This window comes from Simochromis diagramma, unplaced genomic scaffold (genome assembly GCF_900408965.1).
Source record: "Simochromis diagramma unplaced genomic scaffold, fSimDia1.1 OVJJ01000304.1, whole genome shotgun sequence".
Taxonomy (NCBI): Eukaryota; Metazoa; Chordata; class Actinopteri; order Cichliformes; family Cichlidae; genus Simochromis; species Simochromis diagramma.
The window spans coordinates 874,133-894,506 of record NW_024387030.1 but is presented as its reverse complement, the minus strand read 5'-3'; the positions used below and the strand labels follow the sequence as shown (position 1 = coordinate 894,506).

At 40.6% G+C, this 20,374-nt stretch overlaps 1 protein-coding gene across 6 annotated transcripts in view; it reads right to left on the bottom strand.

The window, feature by feature from the left end:
* Window positions 1-20,374, bottom strand: part of ralgapa1 (Ral GTPase activating protein catalytic subunit alpha 1) — a 72,052-nt gene that overhangs the window by 23,250 nt on the left and 28,428 nt on the right. For all 6 annotated transcript variants that reach the window (XM_040042791.1, XM_040042794.1, XM_040042792.1 and 3 more), the window contains 16 exons: window positions 19,953-20,011; window positions 19,592-19,700; window positions 16,816-16,926; window positions 16,496-16,564; window positions 16,273-16,410; window positions 15,967-16,150; window positions 13,880-13,998; window positions 13,641-13,760; window positions 12,766-13,405; window positions 12,571-12,686; window positions 10,942-11,066; window positions 7,775-7,846; window positions 7,516-7,639; window positions 6,514-6,669; window positions 3,892-4,050; window positions 2,592-2,719 (listed from right to left, as the gene is read on the bottom strand). In XM_040042791.1, coding sequence (XP_039898725.1) covers window positions 2,592-2,719; window positions 3,892-4,050; window positions 6,514-6,669; window positions 7,516-7,639; window positions 7,775-7,846; window positions 10,942-11,066; window positions 12,571-12,686; window positions 12,766-13,405; window positions 13,641-13,760; window positions 13,880-13,998; window positions 15,967-16,150; window positions 16,273-16,410; window positions 16,496-16,564; window positions 16,816-16,926; window positions 19,592-19,700; window positions 19,953-20,011 — 2,429 coding nt within the window. The remainder of the gene's footprint in view (window positions 1-2,591; window positions 2,720-3,891; window positions 4,051-6,513; window positions 6,670-7,515; window positions 7,640-7,774; window positions 7,847-10,941; window positions 11,067-12,570; window positions 12,687-12,765; window positions 13,406-13,640; window positions 13,761-13,879; window positions 13,999-15,966; window positions 16,151-16,272; window positions 16,411-16,495; window positions 16,565-16,815; window positions 16,927-19,591; window positions 19,701-19,952; window positions 20,012-20,374) is intronic.

The following is a 20,374-nucleotide window of genomic DNA, read 5'->3' as shown; positions in this document are numbered from 1 at the left end:
TAATGACTGATTACTGTAATTCAGCCTGTCAGAGACATCGGCCTGCTGCTACCACCAATCGATACGCGCCAGGACACTTTCAGACACACACAAACACCCCAAAACAAGCATGCGTGACACAAGTGTGTCACCAAGTGCACATGCTCACAAACAAACGTGCGCAGTGGGTAAACGGACGTGCACACACAGTCTCGCACGGAAATGCAGGACATGTGGACGCTAGCAGAGGTGTCTACATGTCTGCACACTCGCTCAAGATTGCTGGAGTAACACAAAAAACACAAACTGAGACATGAAGGTGGGGAAGAAGCAGTGGGCGCACAAAAACGCACATACACCTACACAAAGCTGTCGGGAGGGGGGGTGTTTGCTCACGAGCTACAGCCCCACACTGAGCCTAACAGCCTGTGTATCACTAGCAGAGCGAAATGGCTTCCTCGGCCTGTCCTTTCCCTCGTCTATCCACATGGTCCACCATCTTTCATCACCTGCACTATGTACGGGGCAGGTGACAAAGTAAAGGTGGGGGGGAAGTGACGCCACATGCCACCAGAACAGCTCCAAGCAGTTTTGACCCTGAATCACAGAGGCTCTGGAACTGTACTGCATGGATGAACACCAATCTTTCAAAGGATTTTCTCCCTCAGAATAATGTCTAACACCTCAGTGCCAAATCCCCCACATGTGTGCACCTTCCAGGTGAACTGCATGACTTGGACAAAGTCTGATAACTGAAGCTGCCCAATACCAAAAGGCTCTACTCTTGGGAAACATAGGAAACACAAGTTAGGCTGCAGTCTGAGAGCAAAGTGCTCTACACGGATACTAAGGTATCTTTGGGGTCTTTGAGATATAATGGGGACATTCGGGCTTTGCATGTAAAGAGAAGGATTTCAAATTTAATACTGAATTAAACACTTCCTGTTAAGTCATCTCACTGCAGCATTCTGGTAGAAATAAAAAAATAATAATAATAAGGAATTACAATCGTTCAGCCTAGAAGTTACAAGCACCTGTTTTTCAGCATGAAGGTGATCACTCAGAAAAACTTTGTATTGACGATTCTCTTTCAAAGGGACAAGTGGAACCAAAGCATGTCTGCACAAAGTCCCTCACGACAAAACGGAGCCACCGGATCCTCTCACTGTAGGGAATAGGGATTATGTTTTTCCTTTAATTGGTCATCAGGCAGTTTTGAACACAAAGAAAAGAGAGAACACAAAGATATGCACACAGACATGGGGGACAATTACTGTTTTGGTTTTGTGTTTGTTTGTTTTTTAGTTTCACAGTCTTTCTTTAAAAAAATATTGGTTTAAAAATGTTAATTAATCTGCATGTTTTTATATTGATTCACTTGGATTTCTGTACCTCTTGTGTCCATGTAAGTGTAATCAAGAGTGTGTATGAATGTGGATACTTATCTGGCTGTGTGTCTCTGAGACCAGAGAGCAAAGCCTCTCATTTAGGAACAGCATTAGAGAGGAGAGTCATCGATAATTATCGACCACGGCTTCTTCCAAACCATCGCTTCGGATCAGGCAGACAGACTGCATGCACACCTGTCTATCTGCCTTTCTCTCCTTGCACACACGGATTCACAGACACACACATATACACACCCTCCGAATGTGCATCCCAATCTTCTCTGCCTGGCCACGCACGGGTAAACACGCACACTTGATATATAGCACTTCAGAGGCAACTAAATGCAGCTCTATCAAACGAGCTCTCATATTCTGAAAGCTGCACAGCACTGGACATTGATTTGCTATTCTTAATCCTCCAACCCAACATTCTCTCTCACACTCACACGTGCAACGATTTCAAAAGCTCACACAGCAAAACGACATTCTCACAACTTCAATGTAAGTTTTTAAAACATCTCATCATTTGAGAGCATGTGGAATTCATAAAAAAAGTCATAAAAAATTAAATAAATAAATATCAAGGTGATGCAAAACTGCTAAAAATAGTTTTAGACTGCATTTAGTGGACTTAGAGTTTAATGTAACACTAAAAAAGCTACAACCACAGTACAAAAGAAAAAGAGATGGAAGGCCTTTTCTGCACGAGGCTGCAAAGGACGATATGCTGTCAGCTGTCAGCAAGCCTACCTGCTTCAGTGAAGGTTAGACACAGTGATATTTAAAGTGTTTTGCAAACTCTTTCAGGCCAATAATAATAAAATACTCCCCTGAATTCTTCTGAGCAATCATTTGGAAAAAAAGAAAAAAGAAAGAAAGAAATTAGATATGTATTTGGTGTGACTCTCGTTCACCTTGATACTTAAAACTTTGCAAAGTGCAGGAATAGCTGAAGTCTTCAGACCTAAACAGAGAGCTGGTAATAGCATAAATCCAAGTGCTGCAGACCTTTGAGTTTTGAATGAAGTTTTTTTTCCTGAAGTTTGTGGCAAAAGAGTCTTGTGAGGTTAAATATCTCTTAAAACGCAAACATAATACACAACAATATAAATAATATGCTAATATAACACAAGAAAAGAGAAAAACCAGAGAGAAAAACTCATTTTCAGCATCCTACCTTTGCCTTTTTATCCTAAATTTTCATATGAGGGTTTTAAAGGATACAAGTTCTGGTAGAGAGGGATGAGGGATTTAAGGGCCCGGCTCGCGTTGATAGCTGTCGCTCTCACCATGGTGGGCAAAATCTTCATGTCCACAATGGCTCCATCAAACAGCGGACCAAAGAAAGGAACCTACAGAGAACAAAACTGGCATTAAATCCACGTTTATTCCTTTATATAGTTCAAATTAGATTTTTTTTTTTCAAAGAAAACCCTGAAAAGTCTAGATTTTTATGAAACAGTGGGAGTTACTCAGTTCTACTGAACCGACCCTGACAAGTAATGATTGACGCCACAGATTTTTGTAATGATACAATATTTGATTCAGGCTTTGACTTTCCCATATAATTCAATGCTTTGCTTGTGGAATCCACCAAAGAAACTAATGCCGGACTTTTATTGAGTTTATTTGTGGACCAGGTCTCCAAGCCATGCGCTCTGTGGCCGAATACATGTGCTTTCAGGACAACAACAAAGGGAATATCTTATCTAACTTGTTTTTGGATTCATGATAATTCAATATTTTTCCCTGCAGAATGAATGAAAGAGAATACAATTATGTTATTAGTGCTGTGGTATCTATGTCACAGAGAAAAAAAAAGCAGCATTTTATTGTGTTAGGGCTTGTTTGAAATAGAGTTATGCCATCAGTGCTGTGGTATTAATGTCTGTGTGCTTTAGACTGATACATTAACCAGATCAGAAAGACTTGGGGGCAAGACTCTCTCTAGGATTGTTAGTCAATCTGGATGCATATCTGTGGGGTCTGGTAGGAAACATAAAATCATGGACCAAATATTGTTCTCATTTTTTTTCTCCAACCAAACTTTCCCCAAATCCACACAAGTCTAAGTATAAAAAAAATACAAACATGGCTAACTAAATAAGACTTTTAATAAGTGAACATTTCACTTATTCTCCAAATGTATGAAGATTCCTAGCACCTTGTAACATCTTTACAAACAAATAGTCTAAAGATGACAACTGTTGTGATTTATCATATAAATAAAAAATAATAATTAATCTATTTTAAATTGAGCATATTAACATTTCATTATTGCTTTGCCACAAATACAGCTAAAAAAGGCTGCATTTAGAAAAGTGTTTCGATTTTTCCTTTAATTTGGCACTGCTGCCACTGATAATGGGAAAGATTACATTGATTGGCCAACAATTCCCACAAAAGGTGACACAGATAGCCATCAGTGATAAGCTCAGGGGGCAGTTAAATTACCATGCCAGGTTTTAATAATGAGCTTAAAGGTCTGTGTGTAAGGAACAACTGCCTAGTCCTGCGTGTTTACCTCTGGTTTTTTGAGTATGTGGATGGAATACATGTGGTTCTTCATGGGGTAGATGATAATTAGCACATCTCCGAACTCAGTGGGGATGATCCCGCGGCGGTAGTCCCTGGAATGTTCTGACCAGACGATGTGGACTTCGTCGTTGCCAAGATGTCTGAGCTGGAGAGGCAAAAAAAAAGAGAAAAGAAATTAATAGAATCAAAATGGAAGAAAAATATACATTATTACTCAAACACCAACATTGACCGAGAGGGATCTGCAAACGGAGCTGGATAGGCTGTATCCATCATAACCCCAAGGCTTTGAAGTCTGTGTGTATATGTGGTTTAGGTGGCCCTGGGCGTGATGGAGTGAGTGTGTGAAGATGGAGAGTGGACAACAAGACAAAGTGAAGCCCCGGAAAGATGGAGTAGGGGCTCGAAGACAGATGGGATTGTGTGTGATCCTCTGACTGTGTGTGAGATTCACACCCACGCCGACTACAGTCGGGGCTGGTGACAGCTCAGTCATTAACCTTGATGTCTGCCAAAACACACACCCCCACCTGCCACCTCCCCACACAGAGGTCTCTGTACACACCTTCTGATAGCTGCCAGTCTTGTCCTTGGCCATGAGACAAACATGCTGAAGACAGATCCTTTTAAATGTTTAACTGCAGTTACTTTTATGACTAATTAAATAGTGCACCGGGATGCAAAGTTTAATGATGTAATTTGGTTTGTAGACATCACAGACTGTATTTTACACATGGTGGTATTTATGTTACACTACCCGTTACATACATTAGTGCCTATAACTTATCAGCTAGTCCAGTTCAAAGACTGGAACTAGTGAAGGTGAGGCCTTACAGTCAACTGTCAGCTTACTGCTGCCCATCAGAGAGATGAGTTACAACAGTACAGTTGTTTCGAAGGGGATATTAGTTATTAACTGGGTTATTTTAGTCTTTGTGAACTAACTCACTTGTTTAGCCAGCCTCAAGTGGCCACTGGAGGAATTGCAGGTTTTTGCACTTTTGCATTGACCCTGGAGTTCATCGCTTGGTCCTCAGCTCGTATATAAGCTTGGGGTCAACTAAAAAAATGTTTTAAATGTAAGCATTATTTAACACATTTGGACGTGATTTCGCCAACATGCAGCACTGACTTGAATTTACCTGAATACAGTGAGTTATAGGCTTAATTAACCTGACAGAACTTGATGGGAAAAGCATAAAGTTGATATATCTGTGAAGTTTTGACTTGAATAAATCTAAACCCCCTCCTGTGTCTGCAGGATACTCACAGTCATCAGTAATACTGGGAACTGATGCTCTTTCCATTACTGCACTTTAAGAAAGAGTTATGAGCCTCAAGTCGTATTTTTGGGTGTCAGAACAATTAGGTGGCACAGTTTAAGGCAGTCTGGAGTCTTGGTGTCTGATATGCCTCTCTGAGCTGTACTTTTATTTTAAAAATGTTTCAGTGACGAAGCTCAGAGTGATGTCATCTCTGATGCCACGATCACCTGGTGTAATGCAGCTTTAATCATTTAATCGTGTTCTGCACAGATGAGACAGACCACGACGTAGACCTGGACAAATGTCCTGCGATGGACAACACTGTTTGTATTTTCAGTGGGTGGCAATGATAAATCTCAGTTTAACCTGTTTGTGGACACGTTTGTCAAACTGTGTCTGTAAGCCTGTGTACACTCGCTTTGTCCAGCATTAACACAAATGTATGGCTGTGCGGTTATTTGGGCAGATGGATGTGAATGAAACCTGCCGTGGATGTGTGTTTGTGTCACGTTAAACGGGTTCACAGTGGCGTGTGTGCGTGTCCGTATGTGACTATGCGTGTTTGATGGGGCCATCAGCTGATCAGGGAGACTGATGGTGTCGGACCAGGCGGTGATAATCCAATCAGGAGCCTGAAGCGACGTGATAGGCCGAGAAGCAGGAAGTATGATCTGATTATGGGGACATTATGGCCATGTGCAGAGCGCCCAGTGCCTGGGGGATGACAGGTGTGTACACAGACACACACACACACAACCGCACACACGCACAATAAACCTGGCTGCCTAGAGGCTGATACAACCCCACGCGCCACACTGCACAAATACAGACGTGATTGCTCCGAGGAATTATTGAATGCATTGGTGTGGGGTAGAAGCACTGACATCAGAGTGGTGTGAGTGTGTACCTATGCTCATCAAAGAGGTGTGGGTGGACGAAAAGAAGGACTAAGGAGTTCTTGTCCCCTCACTACATAAAAGAAGTGAAATTAGAACAATAAGCATGCTCATTATTACTAATTACTCTTTTCCACAGCACATAAAACACAGTCAGATGTAGTCTGGGAGATGTTTCCATCCATCTATCAAGCAATTTTGACAATTTTTGAAATGTCACAGTGGTTTTTTGTGTTGCCCAAAACAGCAAATAAAGTGCTGCTAATGACACATATTTCATACGTAATTGCGACTGGTTATAAATTTACTACTGCTACAGTGGGGAGCACTATTAACACTCTATAAGAAACAAAAAAACAAAAAACACCGAAGAGGAACTAGCACCCTTCACAGAGAGCCTGTATACATCCATCTGCATGTCTAGATAAACTGTGTCGAGTGCGTTACCTTCTTGGTGAGGTTAAGGTCCTGGTCGTGGGGCATGCGAGTGGAGACGTGGTAGATGACCTCAGTAGTGGAAGTGGCGTAGTAAGGAGTGGTCTGGCCTGTGCTGCGATTTCTCTGAAGGCCTCCCATGAAACCACAGTGAGTGGGCAGGTCCACCTAAATGGCCCAAGCACACAAACAATATCAAGCGAGGTCCATTTAACAAAATATAACCTCTGCGTTCAGTTAGCTTATTTCATATTATGTAAGGCTATAAATGCTGTGGATTGTGTTCACGCTATATTCTTGTCCCTAAACATCTAATCAAAGTGCTAACATATTATAAAGAAAACAAGTTTTTGTCAGTAGCAGTAAATGATCCTAAATAACCAGCTAATTTCCCAAATTTCAAACTTCCTTTCTCCAGATTTTAATTCTTGAACTCTGCTGGAATAGCACTGCGTGGATTCTAGTTCAAAATATAACTATTTATCTTTTACTTCGGCTTAATGAGACGCATCAGTTCCACCTCTGTCTGAAACGAGCCACTTTAGCTCCTTCCCCTTTAAGCCAGTGGTTCACGCCCTTCTAAGCCCCCACAATTTTTATCAACAATCACCAGTGAAAAACAATCCAAGCTCTGAGGCACAGCATCTGCAAACTGTTTTAACTTATTTTGGCTAATTAAAATGTGAATTTTCCCCCTGGCATCCTCCTGATTGGCTGCCATTCACAAACAGAAGGTTTGAACAAGGTGGGCCACAGCTGTGTGCCAAAGCTGATCATATTAAACCTTAGAGTACATGTATTCACTAAAGATGACTTAAGCAGAATTCACAGTATTTGGTTTCATAGGCTGAAATATTACTGTTATTGCATTAATTATGTGTTTTGCTTCATCACACACTGCTAAAAAGAATAAAACATACAGGTGACTGTTTAGGTTTTCATTACTTTGAAATGGTCCTGATAATGCTAAATCCATAATAATGATAAGTAATATATGTATAAATGTGTTCTCACCTCCCACCCCAGTCCAGAAACAAAGTCCTCATACGCCTGGCTGCCTGCTGTGTTAGTCAGTATGGAGTGTTTGTCCTCTTGGCCTTCAGCCACGTAAAATACTGCAATTTTATGGGTTTCACGGCTGGAAGAGAATGAAGAAAAAAAAACCCCAAAACAGATGAGAACCTATTAAAGCTGCAACACCAAACCGGTTCAAAGTATGATCCGACAAAAAGCTGAATGAACAGAAAAGATGGATTTTTTCCAGGCTCCTCACCACTGCCGTGAATCCAGATTCTTCAGCTCTCTCAGTAATTTCTCGTTCTTCCTCAGCAAGTGAAAACTACTCCTGTAAGACAGAAGTGCACAAGTCAGGAACCATTAATCATCATTAAGATTGAACTGCCTGATCACTGCCCGGCTGTCACTCCTGTCTCTACTAATTAGCTGGTTGCAGGTTTTTGTCACCCTCACACAATGGCAAAATAAGAAGTGCTGTTTAAAGTCCACAAGGGTTTAAAGCATGACAATGTTGTTTTTTCCCCTCATTTTGGACCATACTATCATACTATTGAAGGGGATTTAAAAAAAATAATAATCAAACAATCAAGATGAGACTGAAATGGAGACTTTTAGCTTTAATTCAAGGAGTTTAACAATATTACCTGTTGCACTGCATGATCTATTTAGGAATTATAGGTATCTTTAAACATAGTCCCTGATCACTTCTTGCCTCTGAATGGACCTTTTAGCCTTTAACTATGCAGTAAATGTCCTGCACTAGCCTCACATCTGTCACTTTTGACTTCCCCATGCAGTACCACAGTTCTTCTATTGACACCCTATAACATGCTTCTTCTAGATCCACAAACTCAGCGCTTGAGGAAAAAAAACCTCATTTTAATACAAGACTATAGAGAGGAGGAGTGGAGACTGAGGAAGACGCACACTGACAGATCACCCATAAATGACCACAACCCAGATTTTAAAGAAGGATTTTAACATTCAGTCCCTTGTGGCTAATCTGTTTGGGTCCTCTAAATCATTTTAACGTGGGCTGGGGGTTACCAGCTGTTGTTGACAGCTGTGGTTGTCCAGTAATTGCTACTACTAAACACAATCACATAGCATGTTGGTTTTCCTGTAGGTCTGTCTAAAATGGCTTCAGGGGGTATTTGCAGTCCAATTTTTACTATGTTTTGTTCTCAATATAAAACAAAATGTGTGTAAGAGGCAGGGGAGGTGCTGGGTTTCTGAAGCTGCTGCCTCAACTCTGGCCTCACAAATACAGATTACTGGGTTTTAATATAGATGAGCAAATGCAGCCACACATCACAGGGCCTGCAGTTTATGTCGACGCCACTTTCAGGGTCCAAACATAAAAGAAAAGGGACATTATTATTAATGAAAACAAAAGCCTTTCATGCAGACTAACTTGTCCTGAGGCCGTTCAAAGTGTCCCAGCGACCAGCCCCCAACCTCTGCACCGCTGATATAAAACCTAGACTCGAGCGGTGAAGCTTGGAGTGGACTGATAATGACACGTCATTCTTTTCACTCTTAGAGAAAGGGGAAAAACGGGATAGAAAGAGCAGGAGATAAAGAGAGAGAGAGAGAGAGAGAGAACGAGAGGGGGACAGCAATTTGGTCTTTATTAAACTGATACTTGGTAATGGCCTCATTCTCTGCTCTCAAAGACTCCATTTACACCCTGGATTATAGGGAAAAGCATAAAAGGGGACACACATGCACGCACGTAGGTGACTGTCAGTATCTTAGTGTCTGTAATGCCCCATATGAATACCTGGAGAGACAATAACACATGATTAGACAATCTCTTCTTTTCTTTCATCCTTATCCATCTATTCTCCCTTTTCTCCAACATCCAAATTTCTCATTTTTACCTTCCAAATTCACTCACCTTTTCTGGCACCATGTCATTTTTTTTTAAAATTCACTGTCTACATTTACATGTGCCTCATTTCATCCTGTTTTCTGATTTGCCACTTCACGCTCGATCATTCTCTCCTCTTCTTTTATTCTAACTCCAAATGGGTTGAATTTGATCAATAGAGCACTATACTCATTATCACACACTCTTTATACACACACACTCACACACAAGCACAGTGTGTTAAAAAGTCTATTGTGCAGGCTGAATGCAGAAAGTGTAATTCCCTGGATAAAGTATAAAGAGTGATGAGGGTCCATTAGATGGCTGGGCACTTTTAAAGTGATACCCCGACATTGTGTATTTTAGCCCAGAGTCACTGAGAAGATGAAATGCTGTGCATTATGAATGGCAAAATGTGAAGTGTAATGAAAAAAAAAAGAGCACTCTGTTGAATTTGAATCTTTTTTTGTTTCATTTGCATTAAGCAAGAATATGCTTTGCTCAAAGAGACACTCCAGATCGAAAACAGCCTCTTAGTTAGTATAGCTTGTACAAAAATGATGTTTTATGGCTTTTAAATGACAGAATAAACCATCGTGTCTTAATGGAAAGAATAATATTTTCATAAAATTAAACTAGAGAGTAAAAAAAATATCCATGTTAAAAACTAAAACTCATTTGGAGTAACATTATCTAAGGGCTATAGATATATTTTCATGAGATACGGGATGCAACAAGGTTGTTTACATCAATATAGTGTGACTGTGTGTTATATTTTTTAGTAAAGCCTTTGTGACGGTACCATATAATAACTATGTTGCACTCACACATCTAGCAACAGTTGGTAAAGTCCGCTGCGTTTTAGAAACGATAAAAGAAAGTCACCACAATCCACTGACAAATATTTTTACTGTAGTAGAATATTAATGCGACGACTGTGTGCTGTGACTGTTGTGTTTCAACCAGGATTAAAACACAAAGCTAAAAACTGCAGTTTCCCTACTGGCCATTTAATCCACATCAACTCTGATGTTAAAATGACAGTTTTAAAAGTCTTTAACAAGGCAGGCTGAAAATAAAGCTAATGAGAAGTTCCTGAAGTCTGCATTCTTTTTAATCGTCTCCAGGGGGCGATAGCCGTGGCTGCAAAAATACTTCTGGTCCTAAAGAAGTCATTGGGAAATTAGCTCCTGGCTCTGACCTCTGTAAATACTTTCCAAATAAGTTTATGCTGCTTATTTTGGGTCATAATGTTTAAAACATTAGGTCCGTTTTAAATTTGGGCCATTTTATATTTTAGAAATGAGGATTATCCAGGTTTTCTTTTGTATTTGAATTTTAACTGAACATTTAGATATTACCCTGTGGACCACAACTCATCTTAAAAACAGAGGTACATTACACAGCCTTAATAATCCCTTTTAAAGTGATCATTAACATAAAGTTTAGAAGTGGCACAAATACTGTTGATAAAAAGCGAACATAAATATCATTAACCCAAAATTCCAGTTTAATTTGGGATTGTCACAGAGTGCAGTGCTCGATCTTACCTCTTCTCCCAGGAGTTGAGCCCCAGTATGTTGATCAGTAGTCTGCAGTAATAGAAGGCCGACTGTGGCGTCTGAGTCTCTGGTTCAGTCTGATGCACGGCTCTCATGTTCAGCTCCTCACCTCTCTGAAACATTCGATTGCTTCATTTTAATGCACAAAAACCAAATAATTAAATAAAACATGGAAAATACAACAATGAGCGCCAGCCACCACTGAGGCTTATGACAACAAACATAATGGTGGTGCTTTTAATCACGCTACACTAAACCAAGTGTTTTTCTGCAGATTATTTTCAAATCAGAATGATGTAAAATCAATTTTAATACACTCACTGGCCACTTTGTTAGGTACACCTGTTCAGCTGCTTGTTAATACAAATACCTAATCAACAATCCCATGGCAGCAACTCAGTGCATTCAGGCATAAACATGGTCATATGACCTGCTGAAGCTCAAACTGAGCATCATAATTCAGAGCAAAGGTGATTTAAGTGGTTGTTGGTGTCAGATGGTCTGGATATTTCAGAAAGTGCTGATCTGCTGGGATTTTCCCAGACACCCATAACTAGAAGACCACACTGAGAGCCACTCCTGTCAGCTAAGAACAGGAAAACGATACCACAATACCCCAAAGCTGTATAACAAAAGATTAGAGAAACATTTTCTGGTTTGATGAGTCTCAATTTCTGCTGTGACATAACAATGGTAGATCCAGGATTTGGTGTAAACGTGAAGGCTATTCTGTTTTTTTATCACTGGTCAGGCTGCTGGTGTAATGGTGTGTGGCATAAGATTTCTTTGGGCCCATAAATACCAACTGAACATCATTTAAATGCCACAGCCTATCTGAGTATTACTGACAGGCTGACATGCCCATCTCTATATGACTACAGTGTACCCATCTCCAGAAGGATAACATATCATGTCAGAAACCTCATATCACCTCAAATAAGTTTTTTTTTTTTTGAACATGACAAAGAGTCAGTGTACTCAAATAGCCTTCACAGTCATCAGCTCTCAAACCAAAAGAGAAGCATTGGGGTGCAATGGAACAGGAGACTCACATCACAGGATGTGCAGCTGACACACCTGTGTGATGCCATCATGTTAACATGGAACAAAATCTTTGAAGAATGATTCCAGCACCTTGTTGAATCTATGCCATGAAGAATTAGGGCTGCTCTAAATGATGCAAAATTGGGGGGCCCTCTGTGGCATTAGCAAGGTGTAACTAGCAAATTTACCAGTGAGTGTAGATGAACTTTTTTCCTTCAGAAATGCTGGATTCACTGATAAAATAAATAACAGTTATAAAATCATTTGGTGTTTTGGTTTTATGAGTTAGCTTCTCTGTGTTTAGGAGGCATGTTCCTTTGATTCTGTGCAGTAGGGACAACAAAGCTTTTTCTACAATAGACACGTTGACTTATTTTAACAGAAAAATCATGACATGTATTAGCAATGGCTGAAAAAAACAAAACAAACAATAACTCTTAAAACAAGTCTGACGATAGAACTGTAATAAATCCCCACATAGGGAAACATGCTGTACTGCATGTGTGAAGGTCCAATAACTAAAGGCTCAGGAGTTTAATGATTGCTATTGATGTGAACATAGGCAGCACGCACATGAAGGACGAAGTCTCTCTCAGCAGCACTTTGTTTCAGGATGGCATTGATCACATCGTTCTCCTGCTTCTCTGAAACACACACTGGAGGAGGTGCTGGGATGTTGAGCGGCATACCTGTGGGAACCAATCAGGAATCAGAGTTGCTACTTAGGAATGTGCTGAACAGCTGTAGAGTTCAGATTAAAGAAAATACCTGCTCTCTGCAGACACTCAGGACTCGAGTATCCCAGGTACTGCAGCATTTCATCCAGTGCATCATCTCCTTCTCTCAGTGAGTCCCACGCTGGCACCGCCTCCCGACACACGCGTTTAGCCAATGGCGGAGCCAGATGCTGCTCTAAACTCGACTTTGCTGGATCTGCCTCACTATCCATTCGATGTTCATCTTTCTCCTCCTCCTCCTCTTCTTCCCTTTCAAATCCACCTCCACCTTCTCTCCGATCTTCTTTCTCCCCCTCACTTGCTTTCCTCTCCTCTGCTTCCTCCTCTCCCTCTCCCTGAGACTCCTGCCTGTCACCATCCGTCCTCACTCCCTCCTCTGCCCCCCTCTCCTCTTGCCCGTCCTCTTCGCTATCTTCTCTTTTCGCTCCCATCTTTTTCGGCGGACCTCCTGGTGGGGTGCGTAAATGAAGATTTGTAGTGTGAGGTGACTGCGTGTGTGTTAAAAGTGTATGCGCTGGACTGTTAGGAGAACATGGCGGAGGCCCATAGAGGACGGCGGAGTCCCACGAGTGTTTTCCAGCTACATCTCGGATGATGACGCGAACACAAGCGGGAGCAGAGGACAAACCAGCTGTCATTCCGCCTCCTGGCACACCGGACTCTGATCGGATCTGGAAAATAGCGGCAGAAGAAGCAAAAAATAAAATAAAATAGTAAAGAAATCACAAAATAAATATTTTATATTATTTAAAGATTGTTTCCCCACTAATGTGTTAATAATATAATAAATGCAGTAGTCATCATTTGTATTCCAGGTGTAAAAGTAATTATTCAAGTAATAAATTCATGTATGTTTAACCCTGACAAATACACTTAGAAGCAACTGGAACATTTATGAAGATTTACCTGAAGCACAGACAGCAGCGTGGATCCATTCAGAACCAGGAACTGCAGGTTTGGTGAATGGAAAAGTTCTGGCCCAAGATCTGCACTCTCACAGAACGGGTTGTCCTGGTTTTCACACACCTGCAAAACATGACGTTATATTTACTACATCAGCAAAATAACAACAGCTTTCAACATTTCGCAGAGTCACCTCCCTTTAACATAACTTAGTTAACCCACCAAACTCAAAGTAACAGTACCTGACTGGACAGAGTAGCGGGGCCGCCGGACATGGGATAATGTCCCAGATGGTTTACCAGGTGGGTAATAACAGTTCTGGCTGCAATGGAGACGAGGCCCTGCTGAATACGGCTACGAACTGCAGAGAGAATACAGACGATAAAAGATATAGTTAGGAGGTAGCAGATGGTCATTTCATCACCTATAATGAAAAATAAAAATAAGGGATTGGACTGTCAGGATTAAGAAAGTAAACAGTAAGACAAAGGTGTTATTGCTCTGGAGAAAATTTAAAGGGAAGCTGCAGCAGGTGGGGGGGAGGTGGGGGGGGGGGGGGGTAAGCAATAGCAATGCCGAATTATATTTATGTTTTTTGGAAATCATAAAGAAACTGATTGGTATCATCGCAAAAACAACACACTGAATATTAGTAATTAGAAATTCTATTAAATGTAAGTCAATGCATTTACCATTAATACAAATATAATTCATTGCTGTTACACTTTAACACATTTAGAGATGAACCATTAAAACAACAATACATTGAATAGTTTTATTACTTAAAATGAGAAACAAGTAAGGCTGTTTAGTGTGAGAACACTGATCCAATGTTCTTTAGAGAATATAATATAAAATATATATACAAAAATTTAGCTCATTTTAAAATAATAAAATAAAATATTAAAGCAAGAATAAAGTCCATCCCAGATGATGTACAAAAAGCTTAAAGATATATTTCTGTTATGAGGGTTAATTATGGATCAGTGCTGATATAAATATAAAAAATATATATTTAGCTTTTGGTTGTCAAAAGATAGATTTTATTGGTGTTTAGAAGAGTTCATGCTTGTTTCTGTTCCTCATACAAGACTGAAGACTAGAGGGGCACAGAGGCTGTCAGGCTGTGGCAGCAGGGCTCTGGATCAGTTTTTCAGGCCTTCTGCTGAAATTGTTTTGTTATTTATGTTTGTTTTAATTCTATTTTCATATCAATTGTGTTTTAAGCATTTTTGGGGCTTGTCTGTGAAAAGCGCTATATAAATAAACTTTAACCACTTTGCGGAGAGTGTTGCCTTTGGCTGACCCTCTTCAGTCGCTATTCATTACACACACAGCAGGCTTTATATCTACTGTTTACTCTCTGATTAATGTGCGTTGATTGAATAAAAATAAACTAATTTTCTCTCAGTATCTTTTAGCAGAGGTTTAGCAAAGTAAATCTTCTGCATTGCAGCCTTCTGTAGGGCTGATTGGACTGGAGTGTTACTGCAGAGAGGCGAGTAGCATCCACCGATAAAATAAACAACAAAAGTGTTAAACCTGCAGTTTCACAGTGAAAGAAAAAGTGTGAAGGATACTCTGACTTGTTCTTTAGTTTACGAGTTAACTTAAGGAATCACTGTAGAAACTAGGAGAAAGTACAAGCACACTTTCAGCTCGTACATAGTTTGCACCATGCTGAGAAGAAGCCAATGCCATCACACATTGTGCTGCCAGCCGATCCTGGTTAATCAACATCATTACACACACACTGTGAAACACACACGCGCGCACGCTTTACGGCAACTCCTTATTGACAGGCTGTGCACAGAGTACAGATATGTATTGACCAGATTTTCAATGACTCCCTGAACCTCATAGGGTGCTCTAAAAGAGGCAGACAAGGCAAAGGGAAGCAAAAAAAAAAGATAAATGAAGCCAGCAGAATGTAATAGAAGTGAGAGGAACATTAGCAGAAAATAGTCTTAGGATATTAAAAGAATAAAAAACGGAATTGTGTAAGTGAAGATTAGTGGTTAGACGAGAGAAGACAGGAGAAGAGAAGCATGGCCTTTCGGGCTACTCCAGTCATTAAACTAGACAGAGTCCTGGTGAACCACAGCAGGAGATGATATATACTCCGACACAGATGCAGACAGGTGTGCACACATGTAAAGACTAAACCAAAGGTTTTGCAGAGACCTCGGTGTCATAGTGTAAAGATTTTCTATATGCATCTGGATCAACGCACCACACTGCATGGATTATTAAAGCGACAAGAGGAAAAAACAGAAACGTAATAGGTGTTAACCGCGGAGCAGTGCATTTCCACTGGTTGATACATTACCTTCGGTGACTGGCTGCAGTTTGCTGGATCGCTCAGAGTCCGGACTGTGTAGCGGTTCTGGTTCTCGGAGGTTCTCTAAAGGCAAGAACGGGTCGTAGTCTGGACTCAACAGGTCCGACAGTTGCAGTGGGAAATACTTGGGATTGCTGAAAGACTGTGCCCCATACACACAGCCATGTAATACCTGGACACATTTTTAAAAGAAAAAAGCGGATGAGTGGATTCCTTTGTGTATCGTTTACAGCTCCAGTTGAGCCAAACTGGCCTAATACTGACATATATGTGAATATAAACACAAGCATATACCTTATAAATACAGCTGAGGAGCGTTTTGGTAGGCTGGTCCCTCTCTGGAGGGCTTCGTGTTTGCACAGGCTGAAGAAGAGTCTTTGGAGGCAGTGCCATCACCCAATCCAACAGACACAGCAGGAGGGAAACTACCAGCTGCAACACACAAGTACAATTTTTAAAAACTAACAATCCAGCAAGTTTTTAAAAAAGTGTTGTTAAGTGAATGTGAGCAGCTTACCCTTTTATCCAGTTCATGAGGTGAAGACTCAGTAGTAGGCAGCAAGTATGTGATGGTGGCAATCAAAATCTGAAAGAAGAGAGTAAGATTAAAATGAGCATTAATCCCTCTGAAGTTATGCGACACCATGAAGGAGCCACAGTTTTTAAAACCTCTATAAAAAAATTTGTTAATGTCTACCAGCACTGTGAGGCCTTGGCTTTACACAGCATGACTTCAGTCATTACGATGTTATGGCAAAGCAATAGCGGTCTTAACCAATATTCAGAAACATTAAAATATTAATGTTGCTCAAATGTTCTCTGTATTTTATGTCTCACCTCTACGATCTTCTTTGGAGTGTCGGGTGGGAATTTCTGAAGATGATCAACGTAACTGATCAGAAGGTGCAGGATGTCTGACGCCACCAGCGCTACACTCTTATTGGGGTACTGAGGGACAGAGGAGAAAAAACATTGATGTTAATTCACCGGTCTGGGTGTCATACACACATTCATTTTTAGCAAAATCCATCTGTATCAGTTATCAAACATCTGTCACTGGCACGTCTTGTATTTCACACGGCCATAATGAGGTTGCTTGTTAATACCAAATCCTATTTCAGGCCAAATTATTTTGAACCTTCTCTCTAGAAAGTGAACATGTCCAGGAAAGAGGATGAATGGTTCCACAGGACCGTTAGAAGGTTTAAACAAGTAGCTTGCACATTTTTTCTAAGCTATTAATAACTTTGGCTTAAATTAGTCAACAAAAATATCCTGATGGCATTAATTACCAACAGACAAATATAAAAAAATGATATGAAGTCAGTAAATTATTAGTCTAAATATCATATAATAAATCATCTATTTTTATTATCTCTAAAGCTTCTCTTTGTGTTGCCTGCCAGTCTAAAAACACACATTCTCCTTCACATATTGGCACTGTTCAAATTAATACTGGCAGGTATCATATCTTATCTGTCACAACTAACACATCAGTTATCCGTGCTGAAATCCCACAGATAGTATTTGCTATACTTCTTTAAGGTTAACAAGGTGTTTACAGCATAATATGTACAAAGAAAGAGAATTTACAGATTAGTCGGGCTGTAATAAGGATCACGGACAACAAGGCAAAAAATGCTTACAGATGAAAGGCAAAGAGAACAGCAGGAAGAGCATGGAAATATGACAATCCCTCAAGCTTTGTGTGTGTGTGTGTCACAAAGCCAATGGCTGGAGCTACTGGCTGCTGGTATGAAGGCAAGAGATTCAAAAGTGGACAAGATGTGTGTATACATGCAATGGTGTGTGTGTGTGCAAGAGACACAGCTTGCAGCATTCCCTCTGGATTAGTCTCCTATCTGAAGAAGGACCAAACATATTGACAGTCCAGGGTTTGCTCCCAGGAGTGAGTGAATGCAAGTGTGTGTGTGTGTGTGTGTGTGTGTGTGTGTGTGTGTGTGTGTGTGTGTGTGTGTGTGTGTGTGTGTGATGGGTCGTTGGCTGCCGATACACGAGCAAGGGATTCCAAGGTGGAAAAGGTATGCGTGTGTGAGTGTGTGTGTTTGGCTTTAGATGACAGTAAATGTTGGGCTGTATTATTGTGATCCACAGGCCTCCCAGTCTGAAACACACTAAGCCCACTACGGAAATTTCACCAACAACAACACTCATCTCCAACAGCGTTTTCCATCGTACTTTGGCTGCTCGCAGGACAACATGTTAAACACACCCTCCATCTAATCCTGCAGTATTAACTCTATACTTTGGTCTGCTTACCTTATCTATAACTCTGAATTTAAAGCTGTGGTATGCAACATGTTTCTGGCATTGGACAAAAATGCATTATAACCTTTTATTTGTATAGTGCTTTACTTAGTCCCTTAAGGAACCCAAAACGCTTTACACTATATTCAGTCATCCACCTATTCACACACCGGTGATGGCAAGCTACATTGTAGCCACAGCCACCCTGGGGCGCACTGACAGAGGCGAGGCTGCCGGACACTGGCGCCACCGGGCCCTCTGACCACCACCAGTAGGCAACGGGTGAAGTGTCTTGCCCAAGGACACAACGACCGAGACTGTCGGAGCCGGGGCTCGAACCGGCAACCTTCCGATTTCAAGACGAACTCCCAACTCTTGAGCCACGATCGCCCCAAATAAATTTCTAGTTTCCATTGCAGTTTTATTGCCACTCAGCCACTAGTTGGCGAGTGGTTTTTGGTGCAGCAACCTCTTTGCAACCATCTCACAGCGACTGCCAACAACCTCCATGGGAATACACATTCTCACCAGGGCCTCGCTGACTGGTCTCTATGTTTATGTGTCTGAAGTCTTTGTTGCTAATTTTTATTCTCTTTAATGAAGTACACTCATGTATCCATACTTGTCTAGTGGGAAGGGTTTAGAACAGAGAGGAGTGAGAGGCATGATGACAGTGACCCTCTAATTTTATAACCGGCACATTTTACAGGATTTTACATAGGAGTTTCCTATCAAAGGCTATCTTAACAACAACAGGAATATATCAACAAAGATACCAGTTCTATAGTTTGGATTGGCAATCCGGCTGCAGCCAATCATTTTCAGGGTTCACAAAGTATTAAATAGGATTCACATTCAGATGTAGAGAAGGGATCATTGAAAATGTCTCTGTCTTAAAAAAAAGAAAGAAAAGGATAAAGAACAGACGTACGTTCTCTCATACACTACATTAAATTTATTTGTCTATGTAAGTGGTCTGCACTATACCATGGCTTGCCTCATGGAAACAGTATGATAAACTTTCAGCCTAAAAAGGAGCAGATGTTTTGGCACTAGTGTGTTGAGCAGATCCGTGCAACATGCGGCCAGTCTGCTGTGCCTTTGAATCAGAGTCACTGCTTTGGTCTTATTTCACTGGACCACAGTCAGAAACTGAGAGATCCATGGTCATTGGGGACAAAGTGTGAGAACAGACAACTATAACACAACTCATAATGCGATCAGACTGGTCTGACATTTCAGTCTTAATGAGTCACAGTTCAAATATAAAATTTAGGTTGCTTTTTGGAAGTCCAGCTGAACAGAACTTAATTGCTATTTATAGATGTACTGAGGTGTGACTGACCTTCAAGGTAACACAGATCACATTGAGAGCATCTTTAATCTGTGGATGTTGAGTCCCGTGGGCCAGCTCCTCACACAGCCATATCCCCAGACTGCACAAAGCCACACACCTGACAAAAACAGCACAGTGTGAGCAAGCAGTTTTGCAATAAATGTCTCTATAAATGCAGTTTATCGGAATCACTGCATATATTAATATTACACACAGGAACCAGCATAAAATAAAGAAATACTGAGTGAGCACAAACAGATGTGGTTACATACAGAAGGAATTTATTAACAAATGATAACTTTAGGTAACCTGGGGCACCTGCGCAACACTGTATATGTAAATAAATAAATAAACTTTATAAACCCTTTACCTAGCAGGAGCAGAGGGTTCATCCCTGGCAGAGGTCAGGATGGTTTTGATGATATGCTCCTTAAAAAAACAGAAAACAACAAAAACATACAGCACATCAGTTTTCAATAGCAATATATATCAGCTGATCACTAGTATTGTTATTATAGGCATTAATATAAAAAGTCATGTTGCAGAACTCAGATTGAAATACTGATGATAATAATTGGCATTGTGATTTTTGCCATAATTGAGTAGCCCTTAAAGGTGTGTATAATGAATAATAAAGAGACTGCATCCTTAAAATGGACCTATTAGAGTAGCTTTGCATGATTCACACTTCAAAATAACCCTTCTTTATCTTACACAAGGCCTCGATGTAGTCCTTGAGTTTGTCCAGTATCTGAAACAAGCCATTTTAGTTCATTTCCCCTTCCCTTTAAG